Here is a 26,126-nt window from a genome sequence, read left to right as displayed (position 1 = left end):
CTCTGTCCAGGGGCTGACTGCAACTTTTGGCCCAGGAGGCAAGTACCACCCAAAGGCCCATGGTGCAGCGACTTGGCCTCTCTCCTGCTCTCCCTCTTCCCTTACTCTAGGGTAAATCTCTGCTCAAAGTAGTCTCTGCTCACCAAGTGGATCAGCTGGGAAGCGCCTGCTGCACCAACTCCAGGTTCCCGAACTGTCTGGCAGGGGACAACCAGGGATCGGTCCGGGCTGGCAGGAGGAAGAGAGCTGCCGATGTTGCACAGAGCCATCCTCTGTTTGGACACAGCATACACCATCCATGCCGGGGGGGAGGTCTGCGCTCTGTTATCATCCCACACTCCTTAGGACACCGGCAGATACTTTTTACCCCTCTTCGTCTCGAAGCGTTTAGGGAGTGCCACCTTAACAGCATCATTTGAGATGGTGAGATGGAGCTGCAAATTCCCCACAACTCCACAAAGACATTGCATGTGGTTGTAGTAGGGGTGATTCAGCATAGCGAGGGTTAAAACAGATGGTGAGGAGGTGGCATATCGCCTTCTCACTGCCTGTCAATTGCCTCTGAAAAGCTATCTGTGGCTTTGCTTTGTGTCTTTTGCAATCAGAGACTCAGAGCAGCAGAGTGTGTCCCCTCCAATTTGTTGCATGCTGCACACACAACTTCTATACTTTTAGCACAGCGCTGTGTGTGCGTGTCTACATCAGGAGGTAGAGTATGGATGGGGCAGCTAGAGCAGGCACAGGCTAAATTACAAGTAGGTAGAGCAAAAATGATGGGCTTCTTCAGCCCCCTGCGCTGTTTTCTCCAAATCCTGTCTCTCAATATGTGGGTGTAGCACCCTACAGGTAGGTGCTAGATAAAATATAGTGGGCTTTGTCTGGCTAACAGCAGAGCCATGGTTTCTTTTGTGAGGTAGGTTGTCATGGCTGCCAAGTGTGTCTGCTGAGAGGGGAGTCTCCTCACTGGCCCTGTGAGAGGCTTCTCTTTGGGCAGTGAAGGAAACCCAATCAGGGACACATTCAGGCTTGTAACTACCCCAGAAGGCAGATTCTGAGAGTGGGTATAAGTCTGAGGGGACTGCATGACTCAGCGTCTTTGGCGGGAGCAGAGTCCCAGGAGGGAGAGTGCGGCTGTCTCTCCTCCTGTCTGAGAAAGGTGGATGTCTCGGGGTGTCGTCTGAGTATCCAGAGAGTGCTGAGTTGAGCTGAGGGGATCCGGTGTGCTGAGAGCCTGCGGAGAATGAGAGGGGTCCAGTCCCAGGAAAGCCTACACAGGTCGTGAGTACTGACAGTTGCCCCTGGGGGTCTGCCAGATGTTAGAGGGGACCACTCTGGAAGAGGTTCTGAAATCCAGTGTCAGCTAGCAATTAAAGGGGGTACCTAGGTTGAGGACCCTGAAGTTGCAGAGGTGGTACATAGTCAGTGGACCCTGAAGAGTCAAGCTAAAGGGGGCATCCACAGTTGGGCCCTGAGTTGTGCAGAGTATGCCAGTCAAGTTACAGCTTTGCAGTGTTCTACAGTATACTACCTCACGCCAGTGTAAGGCCGGAGGGAAGTATCTAGTGACTTTTACAGTTCAGCAGTGTCAGTAATTCTACAGTTTCACAGTCCTTGATCTTCTGGACTTTCAGTCGAGGATTCAGTACTTCTACTATCAAGTTGCAGTGTGTACTACTACTCAGTGTAGGAAAGTTTGGTGGTCATTGTTTTTAAAATTGAGGGGGATGTACAAATTGTGTATAAATTAGGGATCGACCGATTATCGGTGGGGCCGATTATCGGGGGTCAATATTCACTTTTTTTAAAGTGTTGTATCAGTCACAAACCTGCCGATATGGCCGATATTGCTTCAAGTGGATGTGCAGGAGTGATGCTTGCAGCTACAGCTGGTACCTTTTTTTTTCTTGTAAAAACAACCATGGGGCTAATCAGCCGAATGGCTGTTATTACAAGCAGTGGGAGGGGACATTCCCGCTCCTCCCGACAGTTCGCCCGGGTCTCCTGTCCCACCGGGAGGCCCGAGCAACCAGCCGGCATGTCTGCCAGCTGGCCGAAGACCCAAACAATGATTTGGCCGATGTAGTATCCCAGAAGCAATGTCATGACATCACTTCCGGTTACTGGAGCCTTAAAGGCGCCAGATTTTTTTAAATATTACAGTATTCAAAACAGCCAAACTTTATGTTTTGTATGCTTTTAAGTGCAGAGGAGGGGTTTGGGGTCTTATAGACCCCATATCCCTCCATAAAGAGTACCTGTCACTGCCTATTACTGTCACAAGGGATTTTTACATTCCTTGTGACAGCAATAAAAAAAAAACATTAAAAGGACAGTGTAAAAATAAAAACTTTAAATGCACAGAATATCGACACCTGATATCGGATATCAGCCTAAGGGTGGCTGGAAAATCGGTATCGGCCCTGAAAAAAACGATATTGGTCGATCCCTAGTATGTATGTGTAAACGACATGTCATTAAAGGTTTTGTACAGTATGTTGGTGGTGTGTAGGTGTCCGATTATGGGAACATTTTTTTTTTTTATAATAAAGTGTTTATTGAGATTTATAGTAAGTATAACCCTACAGAAAGGAACTAGATTGAAAATGGTGAACAGAAAAGAATCAGTCCACAAATGTATACATGAAGGCACATTGAACATAAGAACACTTATTGGGAATACTGTATATGCAGTAAATGCAATGGCGGCTGGCAGTAGGGAGTGCGTAAAAAAAAAAAACAAACCTCGAAGTCCCATCCAACCCCACACCATCGTCAACACGGGCACGACAGGGCAGATGGGGACAAATCAAGGTAACTCACAAGGGATGAACTTACAAATTTCCTGGCACCAGCCTATGGCACATAAAAGTAGACATTATATAAACATTATCCCAATAGGAGCTGTACATCATGGATATTGATATAGAATAACTTGAGAGTTAGGAAGATAACCTTTATTAGGGAAGGAAGAAATGATAAAAGAAGGTAAAAAGAGAAAAAAAAAAACAGTTTCCAATCTAGCAGGGTTTTGTACTTTGATTGTTTCCAAAATCTGGGTATTAGGGATTTGGCCGCGTTCAGCGGATGAGGACTTACACTTTTTTTATAGAGTTTGGTGGAGGAGGGGACCCCAAGAAAAAGAAAATGCATAGGGGAAAATTCTATAGGTCTTAGTTTCATTTGTTTAATTCATGGGGTGATTTCCTCCCAAAAAAGTTTAATCTTAGGGCAAGACCACCATATGTGGAGCAACGTGCCCTGATGCCCACAAGCGCTCCAGCAGAAGTCATCCACCGTCGGGTACATCTGCACTAGACGAGAGGGAGTCCGATACCATCTGCTATGGAATTTGTAAGACATTTCCTGCACCTGGGAGCTTATGGAGGTAAAATGTGTTAGCTTAGTTAGTCTCTGGACCTCCGGAGGAGTAAAAGCTTGGCCTATCTCTCTTTCCCATTCTCTAATATAGCATGGGACTGAGGGGGACTGGGCGCTGAGGACAAGCCTATACATTTGCAATAGCAGATGCCTAGACTCTGGTAGGTCATCGCATAAAGATTCAAAGGTGGTCAGTGAACTAAGGGACTGCACTCAGGGTTGTAATTTATTAAGGAAATCAGTTGTCGATATCTCCAAGACACTAAAGGTATGTTCCCAAAAGACTTCACTAATTCCGAGGGGGGGGGGGGTTAAGGTGCCCTGTGGGGCAAACCTGGTGCAAGCCATGTTTTCGTTTGAACCCCAAGAGCTAAAGTATCTAGGTTCTTCCCCAGGGGGGGGGGAACCATGGGTAACTGCTCAGAGGTGCTAGAGGGGATGTTTGGGGGGCATAGCGACGTAATATATTCAAAATGTCCCACACAGTGAGAGAAGCCCGGGTTAAAGGAGACACTCAGTCCAAGAGACCCCTAGAGGCAGTTGGAATCCAGGGAGCTCCCACTAGGTTCCTACCAGCCAATGTTTTCTCCAAAGGAACCCACAGTTTAGTGAAGGAATAATAGCACCAATTTTAAATAAGCACTAAGGACAAAGCCTTATAATATAGAGCTATGTCAGGGAGCCCTGTAATGATATCGTGCGTTGGCACTCTAGTTTGTCAGGCCGCCATTTCATTCAAACGCTGTCACAAGCATCCATCTTGGGTTGCGAGCTTAGTGACAGTGTTAAAACCAAATGGGTCATTCTTATCAGCCTCATCCTCCTAGCCTTTGCAGTTTAATGACCCCCTGGATCACTATATGCCAGGTTCCTGCTAAGCTGACATTTTTCACACCTTTACTATACACAAGCAGACATTCCGTCTCCTCATGCTCTAAGAGTTAATTTGTAATCTGAACACAGCATATGGCTCCTAGGTCATTTCGGAAAATGACACAGTTGACCATGAAACTTCATATCTTTTTAACCGAACATAACATATTAAAAAAGTAGATATTTGGGTGCCCCATAAAATACCCATCGAATTAAGTCCCAGCACGGACACCGTCATGCCTAGGAAAGGCAAGCTAGCGATCCAATGCCGTACAGGTCAGAGGTTATTCCGTGCTAACCCATGTTTAGTGTCTAAAGATAGGACATTCCAAACCGGACCGTGAAATATCGGTTTCGAGCGTGTCACCAATTTATATCTCCAGATATGAGTGCTTTTATGAATCTGTCAAAGCGGGAGGTCATTTAGCAGTTTATAGACTCAGAGCCATTGGCTGAGTACTTCTGGTGACATCCCCTGGAGAGTCAGAGAAAAACACAGGAACTGAGAGAGTTCTCAGTTCTCATTCTACCATCGAGGCAATAACATTGCTTTAAGAGAGGACCGACCGCATGTTCAGTTTCTGAAACTAAGGTAATACCAGGACTGTTTTAATGCAAGTATTTTCATTCTTTTATTCTCCTATTTCTAAATTGCTGTATTGTGCCTCTATTTCTTTGTAACTCATTTTTCTGTAAATATTGTTAGTCGCACCAATTTTTAACCTTTCTTATAATTAAACCTTATTTTGAAAAGTGTTAAACTTTGTCTCTAAGCTCTTAAACGCAACTTGACCCCAAACGAATCTGCCTCCTGAAGAGCGCTATTGTATGTTATAGACAGTTATTTTAAAGTCATAATTGATATTTGTACTGTTTGGGCTAACCTATATGAAACATTCTTGTCAGGTGACAGTGTGTGTTACAGACGGTTATTCTAAAGTCATAATTGATATTGGTAAAATCAGGAGCGTCCGCTAAGCTCAAACGTAGCGGTGGTGGCAGCGAAAGGGTTAATCGTTTAATTAACCCGGTGACAAACGCTCTCAGTCTGCTGGCATCTAGATTGTGGTCCCGCAAGCTGGACAATCTGTGTGCTGGGTGCAGCTGAGAGTGGCATTGTTACGCAAGTGACGGCAGGGTGTGAGATTGCTTGGTCTTTGGTCACGAGGTAGATGAGAAGGCCAGGGGTCTGATACCCGCCACCATCACATATTGGCTGGCAGCGTACGTGGGATAGTCTTGCATTTAAGAGCATTCAGTGCACTGTTAGAAATTGGCTCTGCACTGAAGGATTGTAACAGTTGTGGAAAGCAGTCCTTAGAGACAAACTGGTGCATATTTTTTGTTTTTTAAAAAGAGACACACAGCAATCTCTACTTTCTACAGCTCCTTCCTATCTTGCTTTCTGTTCTATATTTTCTGCTTGCAAACATGCCTGGTTTATCGGAATATAAACAAAAATGAACTTGCTACGGAGTGCACATCAAAAGGACTTGACGTCAGTGGCAAAACTCGTGAAGTAATAATTCATGCCCTGCAGGAGTATGATATATGCAGGCAAGCCGAAATCTGGCGGAACCAGAGGAAGAGGCTTCCGTTTCTTCAGAGCCCAGTGATTCAGGAACGGCCGCACAGAATGGGCCAGCAGAGACTGACACTGGAATACCACTGGATGTCACCTCAACTCCACAGCATGTGCAGACCAGCCCCAGCTTGCCTGCAGCCAGCATAGACTCTCCTCTAATGCAGGAAACGCTGCAACGTGTCAAGGAGATGGAACCTAAGGCGTACCTGCAGTATCTAGAACGCCAGGCTGTGAGAGAGGCTGAGAGAGCGGACCGGCAGGCGGAGAGAGAAGCTACAGAGCGCCGGGCTGAGATAAAGGATGCACAGAGGGAGGCTAATCGTCGGCACGAACAGTAGATGGCTAAGCTCCAGGCGCAGCGACAGACTCAGAACCTCGGATCCCTAGAGCACAGGGACACCTCTCTGCTTGTGAGCCCGACAGCCAAATTTCCAGTCATGGAAAAGGACAGTGACATTGATGTGTACCTACTGTCGTTTGAAAAGACTTGCCGTCAGTACCAGCTGCCCCAAGCACAATGGGCTCGGTACCTGACGCCAGGGCTGCAAGGCAAGGCCCTGGACGCTTACATCGAATTGCCAACGGAACAGGATGGTGATTATGAGGCCATCAAGGCTGCAATCACCCAAAAGTACCAGTTAACCCCGGAAGTGTACCGGAAGCGATTTAGGTCCCTGCAAAAGGGACCTGGGGACTCATATATGTATGTGGTAAGCCGCTTACGCACCACGTTCCGTCAGTGGACTAAGGGCTTGAAGGCCATTACGTTTGAGTCCCTGGAGGATCTCATGATTGGAGATCAATTGTTGCACATTTGTCCTACAGACGTCAGACAGTTTGTGCTGGAACGAAAGCCAGCCTCTGCCCAAGAAGCAGCAGAAGTGGCAGATACCTACATCCACACTCGGGTATCTGACCATCGCAAGGCTCCTCTGTATGGCGCGAAAGAAGGGAAATCGCACATGGAAACACCTCCTACACCTAGGAGTCAGGCTCCCCAGCAACCAGCCCCTGCAGTTCCTGGTGTCACCTTCCCTACAACTGACACCTGCAGATGCTACACTTGTGGAAATGCGGGACATCTCAGGACACAGTGCCCTGAGCAGAAGCAGATGACATCACCTGGTCAGCCAGCCAGCAACTCTTCCTCCGTGCTCTTTGTCCGCAGGAAATCCCGGGTGACCGCCGCCAACTTGCAGCCCATCACCGTGGGCAACCGGACTGTCACTGGTTTCCGGGACACAGGAGCTGAAGTCACCCTGGTAAAACCAGAAGAAGAAGGGACATCATCCCTGGAAAGTTTTTTACCCTCACTGGAGTTGGGGGGACCCGCTCACAGGTACCCCGTCCCCGTGTTTTCCTTGATTGGGGTGCTGGGAGTGGGATGAGGGAGGTGGGAGTCTCTGAGGAAATCCCCACAGATGTTTTGTTGGGTGCCGACCTAGGTACCCTTGTTTCTTACTACACCCCTGCTAAGAGCACCCTGGATGCCTCCACGGAACTCTCTGGACTTGAAAAGGTACTGTGTGCAGGTATTGGGTTAATGTCTGGGCAACCTATGGATGGACAGAGGGAGGGGGAGGGGTGGAGTGGTGTTGAATTACCAGGTCCTCCATCTTTTGAAGAAGGAAAGGAGGCCCTCTTGCCTGTGAAGTTACCAGGGGTATGCTGTAGTAATGCTAATGATGATGCAAATAATGTTGATGACGATGATGTTAATGATGGAAATGTTGATGATGATAATGTTGATGCTAATAATGCTGGAAATGATGTTGCTGATAAGGTTGATGGAAATGATGATAATGCTAAAGATGTTTTGTCAATGTTGGTGGTCCATCGCAGTGTGGCAAAGGCAGGGGAGATGCCGGCCCTAGTCGCAGAGCAGCAGGAGGAGGTCTCTATGTCCTCTCCTTGTTCTGACCCAGTGGACTCCACCTCTGTTAGGCCTCAGCAGCTGTCTTTGTTCGCCACAGGACAGCTGGATGGGACTTATAGTACTGCCTGTCAGGCAGCACTGCGGATCGACCAGGCTATCCGATCACTTAGGACTGGAGCTGAAAGGCCCCCAGCTGTGATGAGTAAACACCAGCTTGACTGGGACAATGGGAAGATAGGTGTGACAGGACAACAGGCAGGAGGCCTGGAGACTGAAGGGGTTAAACAGCTGTTCATTGTGTCCAGTCAACCTCACAGACATGTATTGAAGGTGTCACATGATCTGTTTTGTAAGGATCTCTGTGAGATCAGGCAGGCAGGGCCTGGAGTGAAGCACCAGGGTTTGTGGCTTGACCTGATCCTCACACAGCATCCTAGCCCAGCACATGCCAGGGGCAGAGTTAGTACCCCTGAACTGGGAAAGACAGGTGTCCTGTTAGCGGTAGCTGACACTCAGGGCGTGGGTTTGGGCCTTCAGCTGAAGCCCCCCTTCTCCCTCCAGGTATCTATGCTGTTGGCAGGGCTTACTGTATGCCGCATCAGAGATATTGGAGACCCTGGGAGGACACACCCTGACGTCCACGAGATGGGCGCCTGGGTGTCTGCCCCCCCATACCTGCGACCTCTCCTGTCTCACAGGAGGTGCAGGCCGATGGGGAACAGGAGACCGAGAGAAGGCTTTGTGGAGCCTTTAGCAGGCTGAACGTCAGCCTTGCGATTGTGGCCTACCCCGTGCCCAGGAACCATGGGGTGTTAAAGCAGCTGGCTGGTGCCCGCTGTCTAACCATCCTGAACCTGAGCAGGGGGCGTGGACCAAACCTTCTAACCTGGAAGGCTCAGGACGAGCCAGCCTTCCCCAACCCATGTAGCTTAACTGCGTCTACGGCAATGCTAGATGGGGTTGGGAACGCATCAGACACCTCCCTAAGGGTCACGTGTGATCCACGGGGAGAGGTCGAACCTGGTGCAATGGCCTGCTTTAGGGGCCTGGTAGTGTTTGGCCCTGTCTGGGTGGAACACCCAGAGCTCTTGTCCACAGTCCCAAACGTTCTGGCACGGCCTAGTTTGACAGTTCTGCATAGTAACTGTCAGATGGACCTGTCAGCGGTTTTGTACTGGGAAAAGCAGGGAGGAGTAGGCACCCAGAGATCTGGAACTGAGGATACCAGGACCTGGCCTACTCCTCAAACCCCAACTTTGGTTACGTCATTCCTGGGTACAGCTGGCCACAGGAGGATGCTGGGATGCGACGAGAGTGGCTCAACTGAACCCGTGACTGGCCTAACCAATGGTATCCTGGTTAAACTGGCATCCTTAGCGCCAGTGTGGCAGAAGGACCGTCCGGCCCTGACGGAGGTACTGGCCCGTGCACCTGGGACATGAGGCATGGAATTTAAATGCCCAGTCCCGGCACCACCCTATGCCATTACCTTTGGGCCAGATGCAGCCCTAGGCCGGAGGGATGCTAAAGGAGAGGAAACTCTCATCCTCTATTTGAGCCGGAAGCTGCTCCCCAGGGGAGTAGCCTCTGTCACCCAGCAGAAGAAAGGTAGCACCCATGGCAACGCTGATGGGTTGTCACGTCAAGCCGAGCTGCAGGAGACGGGTGCGTCTGGAGGGGAATTGTGCTTCCCCTCCTATGCACCCACAAGAGGGGGAGGTGTAATGATATTGTGCGTTGGCACTCTAGTTTGTCAGGCCGCCATTTCGTTCAAACGCTGTCACAAGCATCCATCTTGGGTTGCGAGCTTAGTGACAGTGTTAAAACCAAATGGGTCATTCTTACCAGCCTCATCCTCCTAGCCTTTGCAGTTTAATGACCCCCTGGGTCACTATATGCCAGGTTCCTGCTAAACTGACATTTTTCACACCTTTACTATACACAAGCAGACATTCTGTCTCCTCATGCTCTAAGAGTTAATTTGTAATCTGAACACAGCATATGGCTCCTAGGTAATTTCGGAAAATGACAGTTGACCATGAAACTTCATATCTTTTTAACCGAACATAACATATTAAAAAAAGTAGATATTTGGGTGTCCCATAAAATACCCATCGAATTAAGTCCCAGCACGGACACCGTCATGCCTAGGAAAGGCAAGCTAGCGATCCAATGCCGTACAGGTCAGAGGTTATTCCGTGCTAACCCATGTTTAGTGTCTAAAGATAGGACATTCCAAACCGGACCATGAAATATCGGTTTCGAGCATGTCACCGTTTCATATCTCCAGATATGAGTGCTTTTATGAATCTGTCAAAGTGGGAGGTCATTTAGCAGTTTATAGACTCAGAGCCATTGGCTGAGTACTTCTGGTGACACCCCCTGGAGAGTCAGAGAAAAACACAGGAACTGAGAGAGTTCTCAGTTCTCATTCTACCATCGAGGCAATAACATCGCTTTAAGAGAGGACCGACCGCATGTTCAGTTTCTGAAACGAAGGTAATACCAGGACTGTTTTAATGCAAGTATTTTCATTATTTTATTCTCCTATTTCTAAATTGCTGTATTGTGCCTCTATTTCTTTGTAACCCATTTTTCTGTAAATATTTTTATTCGCACCAATTTTTAACCTTTCTTATAATTAAACCTTATTTTGAAAAGTGTTAAACTTTGTCTCTAAGCTCTTAAACGCAACTTGACCCAAACGAATCTGCCTCCTGAAGAGCTCTATTGTATGTTATTTTAAAGTCATAATTGATATTTGTACTGTTTAGGCTAACCTATCTGAAACATTCTTGTCAGGTGACAGTGTGTGTTACAGACGGTTATTCTAAAGTCATAATTGATATTGGTAAAATCAGGAGCGTCCGCTAAGCTCAAACGTAGCGGTGGTGGCAGCGAAAGGGTTAATCGTTTAATCAACCCAGTGACAAACGCTCTCAGTCTGCTGGCATCTAGATTGTGGTCCCGCAAGCTGGACAATCTGTGTGCTGGGTGCAGCAGAGAGTGGCATTGTTACGCAAGTGACGGCAGGGTGTGAGATTGCTTGTTCTTTGGTCACGAGGTGGATGAGAAGGCCAGGGGTCTGATACCCGCCACCGTCACAAGCCCAACTCCGGAACACTTTTTTTTTTTTATAGAATTTGGGGATTCTTTGTGCTGGGTGGGTAGGTTGAGACCAATCAGCTTCTTTTTATGAGTGAGTATCAACTTGATGGTGGCAGCACCGATCCCAGCTGCAGCTGTCCCCAAGACCAAGAAATGAGCAATCAAACACCTCAGCCTGCAGAGAGCCGGTGACTGTCAATCTCCAGCTCTCTGCTCTGCCACTCCACCAATCACTGGAGTGCTGGGCTGTGGAGGGGGCAAGAGGGACAGCAGTGAGGCTGAGCCAGCTGCCGGTCCAGACTTCTGGGTGGATCCTGACTAAATGGTTGGGATCTTTTCAGAGCCTGGACTGGCTCTGTGACGTCAGCTAAAGCTCACTGTCGGCTGAAAACAGGTCACAGGAGTGCAGAACTAACTGCACTCCTGTGACCCACAGGAGAAGTAGCCAAACAAGCTTTGGCTCTACTTTTTCTTTAACCAGTTCCCGCCTGGCCTATAGCAAATTGACGGGTTGGCAGGACTCTTTTCAGATGGATGACATATGACGTCCTCCCGGTCACGTCGCTCATGCGTGCCCCCAGGGCTTGCAGTGTGGTGATCGGTTGTGGGCTGTGCCCCCTGAACTCAGTGCATCAACAATCAGGATAAAGAGCCAATAACACTGATACTTTACCATGTGATTAGCTGTGTCCAATTCCTTTCTTCATTGCTGTCAGTGTGTGAGGAAAAGAAAACCGACAGCCAGCTTTCTTGAGACAGGGGATATTTGCACTGATCAACAGTGCCCTGATTATCAGTGCAGCCCCATCAGTACAAATCAGTGTTCATCAGCGCAGCATATTAGTGCCCATCAGTACTGCCCTTTAAGTGTCTATCAATTCAGCCTCTCAGTGCCCATCAGTGCCGCCTATCAGTGTCCATCAATCCAGCCTCTCAGTGCCCATCAGTGCAGCCTATCAGTGCCCATCAGGGCAGCCTCATCAGCGCACATTAGCGAAGAAGAAAAATTACGTATTTACAAAACTTTATAACACAAACAAAGAAAAAGTTTTTCTTTTCCAAATTTTTGGTCTTTTTTCATTTGTTTAGCAAAACAATCAAAAACCCCATGGTGATTAAATACCAAAGAAAGCTCTATCTGTCTAAAGAAAAAATTATAAAATATTGTTTGGGTACAGAGTTGCATGACCGCACAATTGTCATTCAAAGTGTGACAGTGGCGAAAATTGGTCTGGGCAGGAAAGGGGTGAAGGTGCCCAGTGGGCAAGTGGTTAGGGCCGCTTTCAAACTGCGCTGTTTAAAAAATAAATGTGTTTTGGATGCATTTCCGGCATGTTTTTTTGGTGCATGACTGTGAAACATGGACACGTAACTAAATGTACATGGACAAAAAAAAAGAAAAACACACCAACAACGCAACCCAGGTGTGTTTTTGGTGCATTTTTTTATACATTTCGATGGGGAACTGCGTTTTTTTGATGCGGTTTTCAAGACTTCACCAAAGATGCAGCATGTAGGACTTTTAACCACTTGCCGACCGCTCACTGGAGCTCTACTGTGGCAAAATGGTTAGTTCCCGTCCAGCGACGTAGACCTACGTCGCTGGACTCCTCCCCTTGTGGGCGGCGCACGCGCCGCCGTAGGCTCGCTCCCGCTGTGTTCAGTCACAGCAGGAGTCGGGCCAGGGGAGGAGAGGCGGTGATCACCGTCGCTCTTCCCCGATCGTCAGGGAATCGACTTTGGAGATCCGCCCGCTTGTGTAGATCTCCTAAGTGACAGACAGTGACAGATTGCAGGGTTCAGCATAGCTGAACCTGCGATCTGTCCCTGTGTCACTCAGTCACCTCCCCCCACACACGTCAGTAAGCACCAGGCATACATTAACCCCTCCCTCTCCAATAAAATTAACTGCCAGTGTCATTTTTACAGTAACAGTGCATATTTATAGCACTGATTACTCTAGCAATGTCACTGGTACCCCCAAAAGTGTCAAAAATGTCAGTTAGGGGTCCGATCTGTGCGCCACAATGTCGCAGTTCCGCAAAAAAAAAAAAAAAATCGCAGATCGCTGCCATTACTCGTTAAAAAAAACACCAAAAATGACAAAAATCTTTCCCTTAGTTAGTAAACGCAATAACTTTTGCGCAAACCAATCAAAATACGCTTATTGTGATTTTTTTTTACCAAACATAGGTAGCAGAAAACAAATTGGCCAAAAATGTAAAAAAAAATTTTGATTTTTACATTTTTTGGGGTGGAATTTCATCTAAAAAAATGTGAAAAATATTGTTATTTTTTTCAAAATTTACGCTCTTTTTTTGTTTATAGCGCAAAAAGTAAAATTCGCACAGGTGATCAAATACCACCAAAAGAAAGCTGTTTGTGGGAAAAAAGGACGTAAATTTTGTTTGGGTACGGCGTTGCACAACCGCGCAATTGTCAGTTAAAGTCGCACAGTGCCGAATCGCAAAAAGTGGCCTGGACGTAAGACAGCAAAATCCTCCGGTGGTAAAGTGGTTAAAAACCCTCCACACCCGCAGCACAGTGGTATGAAGGGTGCCAAAGCATTGAAAGTGATTGTGTTTTTACGGTAAAAACGCAGCAAAAAAGCATCGGTGTGAAAGCAGCCTTGAGGGCTCGTTCACACGTTCAGTGCCTTCTGAAGAGCGATCCCTCTCTGACAGGCGGGAGGATTATCAGTGCAGCCTATCAGTGCCGCATATTAGTGCAGAATATCAGTGCAGCCTATCAGTGCCCATCAGTACAACCTCATTAGTGCCCATCAGTGCAGCATATAAGTGCCTATTAGCGCAACTTATCGGTGCCCATCAGTGCAGATGTTCTGTTTCCTCCTCACCGTCTGATTTAACCCTGTAAATGCCATTATTGCGGCATGGTCCCATAGATCTGCATTGGTTGCATCCAGTGGCGGGAGCGAAGCACAGTATAATGGCTGCGCCTTGTGTATAGCCCTGAGCACTGCATGCCCTGGTTCAGACGGGTGGTTGGGGGGAGTAGTGGTAAAACTGCAGCTCAACAATCTGGTTATACCGCCCCCTAGCCGAACATGTGAATAATTCCTACCTGCTGTAATGTTTATGCTGTGCTATATGTTACATACTCCTGGTCAGAGCGTTTTAACCCTTGGCTTTTACCAAGTAGCCCGTTCATCGTACAAGGACTGCAGTAAATGTGTGCAGTGTAGACTCAGGTGCTATGTAACCAAACCCCTTTACACCACGCCCATTATTCTGCATTATTTGGTAACACCCCTATCCAGCCCTCCAGGCCACTCCTCTTTATAAAAGTATAAATCTCTGAGGGAAGGTTCACCTCACCTGGAGAGGTCTCCTCACTTCCTGTTAGTTGTAGAGGACAGGAAGTGATGGAAAATCTGTTGGACAGGACATAGCTAGGAACATTAAACTCCCTCTTCCTCTCTACATAATATACAAAGTTGTAGCAATAAAATTAGATATACTTGAAGTTTTCCTGTCATAGCTGTGAGCAGCTGCTGCAACAAACCTCCAGCATTGCCCTATTGAAGACAATTGTGTGTAGCTCAGTGTCAGCTTACCTTCTCTGGCTTCTCACAATGAGTAAGTAGAAAGCCCAGGCTCACCCAGAGGAAGGTGCACTCACGCCAGTCAGTGTCCACATTGTCCGCTCCAGCCAATCAGCGCGCCCGTGAGCCCTAGTCAGCGCGAGCTGGTCTCTGTCCCGCGCCGTGATTGGCTGAGGCGGTGTTACATTGAATCAGTCCCGGAGTCGCCCCGCAATGCAGAGCAGCGGAGGGCTGGCACGGTGATCGGGGCATGTGTGTGTCTGGCAGAGGAGTCCTAACAACATGGCCAGCTTCGCCTTGACCATCGTCAGACAGTAAGTAGATATCCCCCACTCCACCCCTATGTACACCAGGCAGCTGTCACTATCTGCAGATCCGCAGGAGAGAAAGGTCACCAGTGAGACAGAATCAATCACTGGGGCCACACACCTCCCTCTGGATCCTGCCTGGGGCCACACATCTTCCTCTGGATCCTGCCTGGGGCCACACATCTTCCTCTGGGGCCACACACCTCCCTCTGGATCCTGCCTGGGGGCCACACACCTCCCTCTGGATCCTGCCTGGGGCCACACATGTCCTGCCTGGGGCCACACACCTCCCTCTGGGACCACCCCCCCCCCCCCCCTGAATCCTCACATCCCCCTCTGGGGCCACACACTTCCCCCTGGATCCTGCCTGGGTCCACACGTCTCCCTCTTGGGCCACACATCTCCCTCTGGGGCCACACACCTCCCTCTGGATCCTGCCTGGGGCCACACGTCTCCCTCTTGGGCCACACATCTCCCTCTGGGGCCACACACCTCCCTCTGAATCCTGCCTGGGGCCACACACCTCCCTCTGGGGCTACACACCTCCCTCTGGATCCTGCCTGGGGCCACACATCTCCCTCTTGGGCCACACATCTCCCTCTGGATCTTGCTTGGGGCCACAAAGGTCCTGCCTGGGGCCACATGCCCCCCCCCCTCTGGGGCCACACTACTCCCTCTGGATCCTGCCTGGGGCCACATGCCCCCCCCCTCTGGGGCCACACTACTCCCTCTGGATCCTGCCTGGGGCCACATGCCCCCCCCCTCTGGGGCCACCCTACTCCCTCTGGATCCTGCCTGGGGCCACACACCTCCCCCTGGTTTGTTGTATTATTTATTTTCTTTTCAGTTTACACAAAGTGACAATATCAAGGGACAAAGGAAAAAAGTCTACAAATATTACCATGCAATGTTTTATTTATAAATGTAGATCCAGTACACATTGATTAATAGAAGACTAGTATACCTCATACATTGGGGGTGGGCGGTTGAAAAAAAACAAAATTCAGAGCCCAAACGCTCTGTTTTACGGCACAGGCTGGCGTCCGTTTTGCCGAGCAGCGAGGCTGCGATGTGCTGGTTTAGTACATAGCACTGTTTACAATTTTTTTTTTTCTATAACTTTATTGAGCATGTGCAGCCCCACCCAAAATGTGACTTGTGCGCATTTTTCCACCTTGCGCATCACACCCGTATTGTGGACACACAGAAAACAATTGCATTCTATTTTCCCTTGTCATTACACCATTTATCTAAGGCCTGATTCTCACCTGTGTGTGTGTGTTCCTCAACACACTATTGTGCATTGGTGCACATTCTGCTAAAAATGACACTGTTGTGAAAAAAAAAAAAAAAAAAATCCCTTAGGCCCCTTTCACACAGGCGTTATCCACTCAGTAACATTTTTGCTAAGGCTTCATTCACATCTAGGCGATTTTCTGCTCTAAACCGCAGCTTGAAAGACGCCCCACAAGACAAATCTCATTCACTTCAATGGCCCCTGTTCACATCTGATTGTTCTGTCACCTTAAGCAAAATACCCGTCACTCAAAAAAATACACAAGCTACGTTTTTGGCAGAACAGGCGTTTTACTGCTTTTCATTGATCATTTATCACTTTTCAACTCAAAACGGCTGCATTCAGTTTACATCAGTTAACATCCGTCTTCTGTTTAGTTCTGTTCCTTTTACATCCGCTTCCGGAACAAAAATAGAGACTTATCCAGTTTAAACCCCTTCCTGCTGGCCCTTTAAGGGCTTCTAGATGCGGGTCATATGACTGCTGTGATTGGCGGTCACATGATCAGAAAACTCCCGATCCTAAGTACGCATCGGGAGCCTTTTGGTCCCCGCCGGTGACTGTGCTGGGTGCGCGCTCTCAGCACAGAGAAATGTTTACATAGGGCTGCATGTATGCGTACGGCCATTGGGAAGAGGTTTAGGCCCCTTTCACACTTGTGCAACTTGTCTTGCGACTTGGGGCTGCAAAGTCGCTTGACAAGTCGTATCTCATGATTTCCAATGATTAAAGCCCCGTACACACGTACCGATCGTCGGCATAAAAACGTTCGTCTTTTCTCCCCGGGATGTCGGTGTCTGTTGAAAAGTGCAAAGACTGCCCAAGAATTTTGTCCGCCGACTACAGCCGACTGCAGAAGTGATGTCATGTAATGGTTAACTTTCCCTGTGTTTTTTCTTTTCTGAGCATGCCCAGTCTTGCAAATCTGCGGTCTGTCGGCAGAATTCTGTACTGACTGGCGAACAATCGTCCGTTCTGGTGTCGGCATACAAAAATTTAAATGCTTGCAAGAAAGACTCTTGTCCGCAGAATGTGCGCAGACAGCTGTCGGAGGCACCATACTAACAAGCGTACAATCGGCAGATCTTTCGTCCGCCGACGTTTGTATGCCGACGATCGGTACGTGTGTACGGGCCTTTACATTCATATCTGTGCCACTTCAAAGTAGTCCCTGCACTGCTTTGGTCAGATTTTGATGCAACTTGAGGTCCATAGACCTCAAGATTACATAGGCATTGCTTCAAGTCGCGTCAAAGTTGTGCAAATTTCAGGTGAAAGGGGCCTAAAAATAAAAGGACCTAAATAGATGATCATCAGTTTACCGCCATTTGCCCGTAAGAATTCATTGCTGTCCGTCCTTTTTGTCCATCAATGGATGGTTGGAAAACGGACAGGTGGAACACCCGTGTGAAAGGGTCCATGTGGTCTGTTTTTCCAGGCCATTCATATGGATGGGCTGCAAAACGCACTGAAACATGGAAAAAGTAGCACAAGCTCTATTTCTTAGATCGCACTGCACCAAACCGTGTGGTATTGCAGTACCATGCGAGTTGGTGACTGCAAACAGAAGATGCGCTTGAGGTGCCATTAACAATTTATTGGTACCTGCATGTGTTTCGCAAGGGCAGCACCTTTACCTGCAGTGCGGGGAAACAGAACGCTCATTTCCCGCACTACATTTTGGTGTGAAGCGGTCCTTATTAAAAACATATTGAGCTGAGAATCTTCACATAGGGCCAGTACACCCCAGAATCGCACAGGAATGTGGTCTGCCTTCTTGTGTATTCCCCTGCAGTACAATTAAGCAGCCTATTCATCTGAATGGGCCGCAAATTGCACCCGAACACAGAAAAAGTAGTACCTGCACTATTTTTGAAAAACGCACACGACCAAATCTTATCCTGCGGCACCATGCGATTTGGTGCCTGCAAACACATTGCATTTGTGATCTGCATTTGGGGTTCTGTTAATCTATTGGCACCGGAAGAAGATGCATTTTGAATGCGATGTGGGTTTTTGTTTTATTAAAATAACAAACTATACTTACCTGTTCTGTGCAATAGTTTTGCACAGAGCAGCCCCTAACCTCTTCTTCTTGGCCCCCCCGCTGGCACTCCAGGCCCTTCCTCTTCATCGGTGCCCCCATGGAAAGCACACTCGCTCCCCAGTCCCACTGCTGCGTCTATTGACACAGACAGCGGGACTCAGCACCACTGCTGTACCCCCGCTCCCGTGTTTTGATTGGCCAATGGCTCCTGCTGCTATGAATCTGTCTAATGAGGCGAGAGACAGTGGCTGGAGCTGCTGGTACGCTTGTGCGCATCACTGGATCATATCAGGCTCAGATGTGAAAGGGGGGGGGGGGGGGCAGGGAGCTGCAGCACCTAAGGTTTTTCACCTTCATGCATGGAATGTATTAGGATGAAAAATCGTGATATTAACCACTTTACCACTAGAGCATTTTGCTGTCTTACGTCTGGGCCACTTTTTGCGATTCGGCGCTGTGCGACTTTAACTGACAATTGCACGGTCGTGCGACGCCGTACCCAAACTAAATTTACGTCCTTTTTTTTCCCCACAAACAGAGCTTTCTTTTGGTGGTATTTGATCACCTGTGCGATTTTTACTTTTTGCGCTATAAACAAAAAAAGAGCGTAAATTTTGAAAAAATAAAAATATTTTTCAAATTTTTTTATATGAAATTCCCCCCCAAAAAAATGTAAATATCTAAATTTTTTTACATTTTTGGCCAATTTGTTTTCTGCTCCATATGTTTGGTAAAAAAAATCACAATAAGCGTATTTTGATTGGTTTGCGCAAAAGTTATTGCGTTTACTAACTAAGGGAAAGATTTCTGTCATTTTTTGGTGTTTTTTTTTTTTTTCATGAGTAATGGCGGCGATCTGCGATTTTTTTTTTTTTTTTTTTTTTTTTTTTTTTTTTTTTTTTTTTTTGCGGACTGCGACATTGTGGCGGACAGATCGGACTCTTGACTGACATTTTTGGCACTTTTGGGGGTACCAGTGACATTACTGCAGTAATCAGTGCTATAAATATGCACTGTTACTGTAAAAATGACACTGGCAGGGAAGGGGTTAATTTTATTGGAGAGGGAGGGGTTAATGTATGCCTTGGGCTTACTGACATGTGTGGGGGGAGGTGACTGAGTGACACAAGGACAGATCCAGGGTTCAGCTATGCTGAATCCTGCAATCTGACCCTGCCTGTCACTTAGAAACACAAGTGGGCGGATCTCCACACTCGATTCCCCGCCGATCGGGGAAGAGCAGCGGCGATCGCTGCTGCGCCTCCCCTGGCCCAACTCCCGCTGTGACTGAATACAGCGGGAGCGAGCCTCCGCAGTAGTGCTCGAGTGAGCAGACGGCATGTGGTTAAAGTCTGTTTGTTTTTTTTCTTTAAAAATAACAAACATGTTATGCTTCCTACTCTGCAGTTGGTTTTGCACAGAGCAGCCCGGATCCTCCTCTTCTCGGGTTCCTCTTCGTGGTTCCTGGTCCCTGCCGAGTGTCTCTACGGCAAGCAGCTTGCTATGGAGCCACCTGAGCCAAGCCGTTGCTCTGTGTGTCCATTCAGACACAGAGCCACGGCTCGGCCCCGCCCCCTCTCTCTCTCTCCTCATTGGCTCACTGACTTTGACAGCAGCAGGAGCCAACAGCGCCGTGCCGCTGTCTCAGCCAAAAGTCAGGAGAGTCCTGGGCTATTGAGACACTCCTGCAACATTGCTGGATTGAGAAGTGGGCTCGGATAAGTATTAAGGGGGCTGCAGCACACAGAATGTTAGAATGTTTTTTTCTTAATGCAAAGAATCCCCAACTCTTTTAGTATGTCATGGACACATACTCGCCTCTCTGATGGCCTGTTTCTTCTAGCATTGCTGATTCTTCCAGTAATGTTAGCTGCCTGAGTGCAGGCTGTAAGGCCGGCCATAGATGAGTCTGTTTTTTTTTTTTTTTTTAGTTTAACCTTATGAAAACAAACTTGATTCCCCCATCCATACACTCGATGTGGATCGAGAATCCTACCCTCTGTGTCTTTGTATTCTGACAGCGGGGAGACTTGCCTGCTGTCAGAACACACTGATCAGTGCTGCCGGCTATAGCCCACAGTGCTGATTGAGCAGAAATTTTCCAACAGGCTGGTTGAACAGAAGTGGATTGGTAGATTGACTTCTGTTCAACCACAGTGCCCATACATGGATGGAAATTCAGCCAGTCCCTGCTAAATCAGCCCAAATTCGATCTATGTATGGGCGGCTTAATTCCTTTCTATGACCTCTACGCCACTGATGGGAACACAGAGTTCTGAGGCGGATATAATATTTCTTCTACAGTGTCCCACCTACTATATCTGTCACCCTGGGAGGATTCTTTTTTTAATCGCCCCTATCATCATGAAATGAAATGTCAGGCTTGCACGGGGAGGGAGCAGAGTTGGTCAGTAGAGGGCGGGCAGCAGTAGCTATATGTATGATTCTGACATAATGCAGAGAGACTGAACCTAGAATATCAATCCATCCAAGTGCAGGGGCTCCGAGACAATATCTCTTGCATAGTTGCCAACAATTGAATTTAAAACTGGTGTTCAGTGTTTTCTTACTGCAGCACACACTCCCATGCTGTCGTCTGGTACTACACTTCTACTGCTATGTGTAGGTCACTTTGCGACAGTAAATGTCAAGTGCTCACAATAAATTGCTGGGTATAGAGTTCATAATTCCATAACTATAATGTGAAGTGGCAGAAAAAAGGTGGCAGGAGATCTGCAACTTAAGCATGAAGTGGTAGTGAAAGGGTAGTAGTGGATCCACAAATAACAACTCTGGCCACAAGCAGAAGCTGAAGACCAGGCCAGTAGTGAGTCCAACAAGAGAGAACATGACCAATGCTAAGATCCGCAGCTCTTGGTATATTCAGATTACTTACATGTAGATCATTCTAGATAGAAAAAAGATAACACTATACTAGTGTATCTCCCCGCGCCTCTGACAAGGTTTCGTTTAAATATAAGATAAAAATATGTGTGTAATTAGTGAGATATAAGTATAAAAATATATATTGTGTGGCAGCAGCTGTAGATTTAAAATGGATGATAGAAAAATAGCCTAGGCTATATACAGCGTTTGCCGCAGAAAAACAATTAACTTAATATATGTGAAAAATGTTGAAAACGTATCTTTACAGTATAAGTGAAAATACAAATCAATTAAACACATGAAAATTAATACAAAGTTCCAAGGAATTGATAAATAGATAAATAAGTCTTTTCCAGTGGTGATCAATATATGTGAATAAAATAAATGTAAAATTCAATAAAGTCTTTTCAAGTGGTGATCAGGTGTAAAGTGCTTCGTGCTCAATAAATAAAAGTTTGTGACTTTTGTGACGTGAATTCCTCTTTTCCTGTGGCTTGTGGTAGAAATAAATGACTTACCAGAATTGTTGGGTCCTATGTGCTATATAGCACTAGGACCTACAGCGCTTGGAGGGCGTTCAGGCCGGATTGGGAATCCCCTTTGTGGATAATCCTGGTGGGATACAGGTTAGGTTCCTCCTTACCCGATCTCTATCCTCAGGATATGGGGTTAAAAGAAAGGCTCCAGATAGTGTATTATCGTTTTCAAAGTTTATTCATCAAATATTCATAAAAATCGGAGCGAAGAAAGACTCAAACTCCGAGTTTGCAGGCAAAGAAACCGCTTACAAACACCTCCTAGCAGAGTGGCGAGCGGAGTGTTCCGGCTTGCGTTCCACGTGGTGCGTAGCGTGCTGACGTGCATTCCACAACCTTGACGCGTTTCGTCACTTCCTGTGACGTTTTCAAAAGGTAATTGTTTTTCTGCGGCAAGCGCTGTATATAGTCTAGGCTATTTTTTTTATAATGTAGATCATTCTGCCAGACATTTTAGGCTTCTTTTGGTGCTGGAGTGTTGAAGGCACACTGCCTCCGCTCTGAATGCTGTCAGTGGCTGCACAAGGGCACCCTCTAAGTCAGGGGTCTTCAAACTATGGCCCTCCAGTTGTTCAGGAACTACGATTCCCATCTTGCCTTGTCATGTCTGTGAATGTCAGTTGTACAATGCCTCACGGGATGTGTAGTTCGGCAACAGTTGGAGGGCCATAGTTTGAGGATCCCTGCTCTAAGTGGTGGTACCCGATGTGCTGTTGCACAAGGTCTGCTCTGTAGGTTATCTCTGAGGACTTTATTTAGCCATCATACCTTCCCTGTCTGGTTGGGCAATGACCAGTGGCTTTTACTCTTTTATAGGCAAATAATAACCTAGAGCTTTTTGCAGTATATAAGGGCGCTGTTAAGAAAAGGATAAGTGTTCTTCAGAGTAGACTGCGAAATGTGTGTTTTGTTCACTGCTTCATGTATGTATCTGTGGAATGTTTAGCTATGCATCTTAATCAACTCTCTCATCCATGCAGTGGGGAGACACGCTACAACAAAGAAAAACTACTGCAAGGTAGGAATTTTTTTTTTTTTTTTTTTACTGAATTTCAGCGATCAAATGTTAGAGTACCTGTCACCAGTGTCCACATAAGAAGTAGCTTTTCTAACCGATACTAGTAAGCACCACCCAGTGCAAATCTAAGGGTCTCGTCTTTAACCACTTAAGCCCCGGACGATTTTACCCCCTTCCTGACCAGGCCCTATTTTGCGATTCGGCACTGCGTGAATTTAACGGACAATTGTGCGGTCGTGCGACGCTGCACCCAAATGAAATTGACGTCCTTTTTTCCCACAAACAAAGCTTTCTTTTGGTGGTATTTGATCACCTGTGCGATTTTTTTTTTTTTTTTTTTTCTTTTTTTTTTGATCATGCGCTATAAACAAACAGCGACAAAAAAACAATATTTTTCACTTTTTTTTATATGAAATTTCCCCCCAAAAAATGTAAAACATCCAAAATTTTTTAACATTTTAGGCCAATTTGTTTTCTGCTACATATGTTTGGTAAAACAAATCGCAATAAGCGTATTTTGATTGGTTTGCGCAAAAGTTATTGTGTTTTCTAACTAAGGGAAAGATTTTTGTCATTTTTATTCTTTTTTTTTTTTTTTTTTTTTTTTTTAACGAGTAATGGCGGCGATCTGCGTTTTTTGCGGGACAGCGACATTGCGGCGGACAGATCGGACCCCTGACTGACATCTTTGACACTTTTGGGGGTATCAGTGACATACTACCGTAATCAGTGCTATACATATGCACTGTTACTGTAAAAATGACACTGGCAGGGAAGGGGTTAACTTTATTGGAGAAGGAGGGGTTAAGTGTATCCCTAGGGGCGTGATTCTAACTGTAAAGGGATGTGGCTGTTTGTGTAACTACAGAGATATACGATCCTACAAAGCAGGACCGTATGATCTCTGCACTTACACAGGGGAGAATGACAGGCGGCTTTGTTTACATTAGCCGCCTGCCTTCTCCCTCTGTAACGGACAATCGCAAGTGACCGGCGGACATCAGGTCTGCCGGTCACACGCGCAGGGAAGTTAGGGAGCGAGCGGGGGCGGGAGCGCGCCTCTGGCGGCGAGCGCTCGCCCCCTAGAGCCTCACAGGCTAGTGACGTAGCCCTACGTCACTTTGTCTGTGAGGGGCTGACTGCCGCCGTAAATAGTCGTGCGGCAGTCGGCAAGTGGTTAAAAAAGGCTGTTGAAGGACACCCCTTGAGATCTGTGACCTGCAGTATACCAAGGTCTGCACTGAAACACACCTGATGCCACATCCTCCATTGAGAGGTGGATTGCAGTAGTTTGCTGAGGCTCAACATGCCATTGTGGAGTGGGATTGGGCCAGAACTCCAGTTGTGACTTTTGTAAAAGTCAAAATCTAAATACTCAAGACACCTGGGTTTCAGGGTCTTCCAGGTTGCTCTGCAGCAGCACTTATGTCTTTCTGTAAAAGTTTTCATTGATCCAGGTTGTGGTATAGCTAGTAGTAGTTACATTTCACTGGACTTGTTTAGTAATGTTGAAGTCCTTTCATCATTTAAGTGGCTTCATCAGTCAAATGAGTATTGGAATTGCATCTTAGGCCTGGTTCACACCTATGCGTTTTTTGGTGCTTTTTGCAGAAAGGCACTGCAGTTCATTTAACATGGTTTCCTATGGGGCCCATCAAAGCTTTGTTCAGCCACTGCGTTTCTGGATCAGGGACTTTTTTTAAAAGCAAAATGGTGCTTTTTTGTTTTAATGGACTTCAATGGAGAAGCTGCAGAAAAACATGTAGTGAGTTTTTACCGCAGTTTGGTTTATGCATTTTTTTTAATCTGCCCAAAAAAAAAAAAGCATAAACGCAAAATTGCGGTAAAATGCTTGTGCAAAATGCACAGCAAAAAGCAGAAACGATCAAAAGCGAACTGCATAAGTGTGAACCGAGCCGTAGGCCTCATACACACTGGGTGTTAAAAAAAACGCCACTTTTAGCAGTGTTTCACTTGCGCGCCTCAGTATTAGCCTATATATCCATGCACATATAGGCGTTTAGAGGCAGAAAAAAACCTACTGCCGGTGCATTCAGGAGCAGCAGCGTTTTGGTAGAAAAAATGCCTGACACGCCTAAATTAGTGTTAATGCTAGGGGTATTTAGCACTTGAGTGTTAATTCATTTCAATGACCAGAATAAATCATAATTTTGGCCAATGACGTGAATTAACACCCAATCGCTTAATGTGCCTAACTTAGGCCTGTTTTTGACACTGATTTTTGTCCTGCCAGGAGGAAGGCGTTTAGAAGAGCTGGGCCCAGTGTGCATGAGGCCTGACTTGTGATCGGTAGTGTGAGAATGTGATGTTCATAAGAACAAGATGTTCTTAGACAGTCAACATCTGTCTTGACACATTCCATGGAGATTGGCTCAAGGGGCATTACCCATATATAAATGCTGGGGTATGTTCCCTTCATTTATTAGAACTGAGAAAAAGCCTTTTGGATGAGTGGCAAAACATCTTCAACATAACAAAAGTGTTACAAGCTATGCATATTCTGTAATAATTCTTTGAAGACCCAGTCTGTAGATCAGAGGAAGGTAAATGTAAAGCTATGAATGTCAGTTCCATCTATACCAGGGGTCTTCATACTTTCTAAGCAAAGAACTAATTTACTGTCCTTCAGGCTTTAGGGGGTGCTGGACTTTGGCAAGTGGGTGTATAAAATGCCCCAGCATCAGTGCCCCATCAGTGGTTTTAAAGGAGAAATAGTGCCCCATTGAGAGTGTCAATAGGTGAAATGGTGCCCCATCATTGGTGCCCCGAGGGCCAGATAAAGGCAACATCCAGCCCCCGGGCCGCAGTTTGGAGACCACTGATTTATACAATTCATCTGCTGGGGCGCCTCGTCCCGGCACAACTGTGCTTGGTGCATGTGATAGAAAACTATAGGAGTTTTTCCGATACCCAGTGCACTGTATGGCGACACTCAAGGAGAGGAAGTGGGCCAAGACTGGGGAATAAGCTGGCTGGCATAATGACCCATAGCAACCAATACAATTGCAATTTTTTTTTCATAGATCACTTAAAAATGATGACTGATTCAGGATACATACTACTGTAGTTTGTATATTGCTTTTTGCTTTATTAAATTAGCCCATATGTTATGTCTACAGGACAGGGTATAGATGAGCCTCTCTCTGAAATTGGCTTCAAGCAGGCTGAAGCTGCTGGCAGATTCCTCAGCGGTGTGAAATTCACTCATGTCTTCTCCAGTGACTTGATTCGGGCAAAGCAGGCAAGTTGTTTTCCTGATTTTATTTAATGTCTTCTGTGGTCTTGCTAATATATTTCAACCTTTTCTGTGTTATAATATAAAAGACCTGTGGATTTAGCTTAAAATGTTAATGTACATTTGCATGATTATGCTGTAACTATGTGGAAACGTATTAAACTACATTTTTGGTCCCTGCGTAGCTCAGACCTTTATAGATGAGTTTGGGAAGGAGAGCTGAACTGCTGAGTTATTGCCAGGAACATTGAGGATGATTTTCTCCACAGTGCCCATACCTACAGAGAGCTGCAAGAGCTTGCTCTAAAGTACTACACTTAATCAAATGGCAAGTGTCCATTAATACAGACAAGTGAAAACAATACTCCCACGAAGTCTATGTATGCATAGATT

At 46.6% G+C, this 26,126-nt stretch overlaps 1 protein-coding gene across 1 annotated transcript in view; it reads left to right on the top strand.

The window, feature by feature from the left end:
- The first annotated feature begins 14,530 nt into the window (after nucleotides 1-14,530).
- Nucleotides 14,531-26,126, top strand: part of TIGAR (TP53 induced glycolysis regulatory phosphatase) — a 31,404-nt gene continuing 19,808 nt past the window's right edge. The window contains exons 1-3 of the mRNA XM_082256114.1: nucleotides 14,531-14,699; nucleotides 22,440-22,477; nucleotides 25,618-25,739. Coding sequence (XP_082112240.1) covers nucleotides 14,668-14,699; nucleotides 22,440-22,477; nucleotides 25,618-25,739 — 192 coding nt within the window. The 5' untranslated portion in view covers nucleotides 14,531-14,667. The remainder of the gene's footprint in view (nucleotides 14,700-22,439; nucleotides 22,478-25,617; nucleotides 25,740-26,126) is intronic.

This window comes from Pelophylax lessonae, assembly GCF_965119305.1.
Source record: "Pelophylax lessonae genome assembly, chromosome: 4".
NCBI classification, from domain to species: Eukaryota; Metazoa; Chordata; class Amphibia; order Anura; family Ranidae; genus Pelophylax; species Pelophylax lessonae.
Note: the sequence above shows the minus strand (reverse complement) of the source record. Positions and strands in the feature narration are given on the sequence as shown.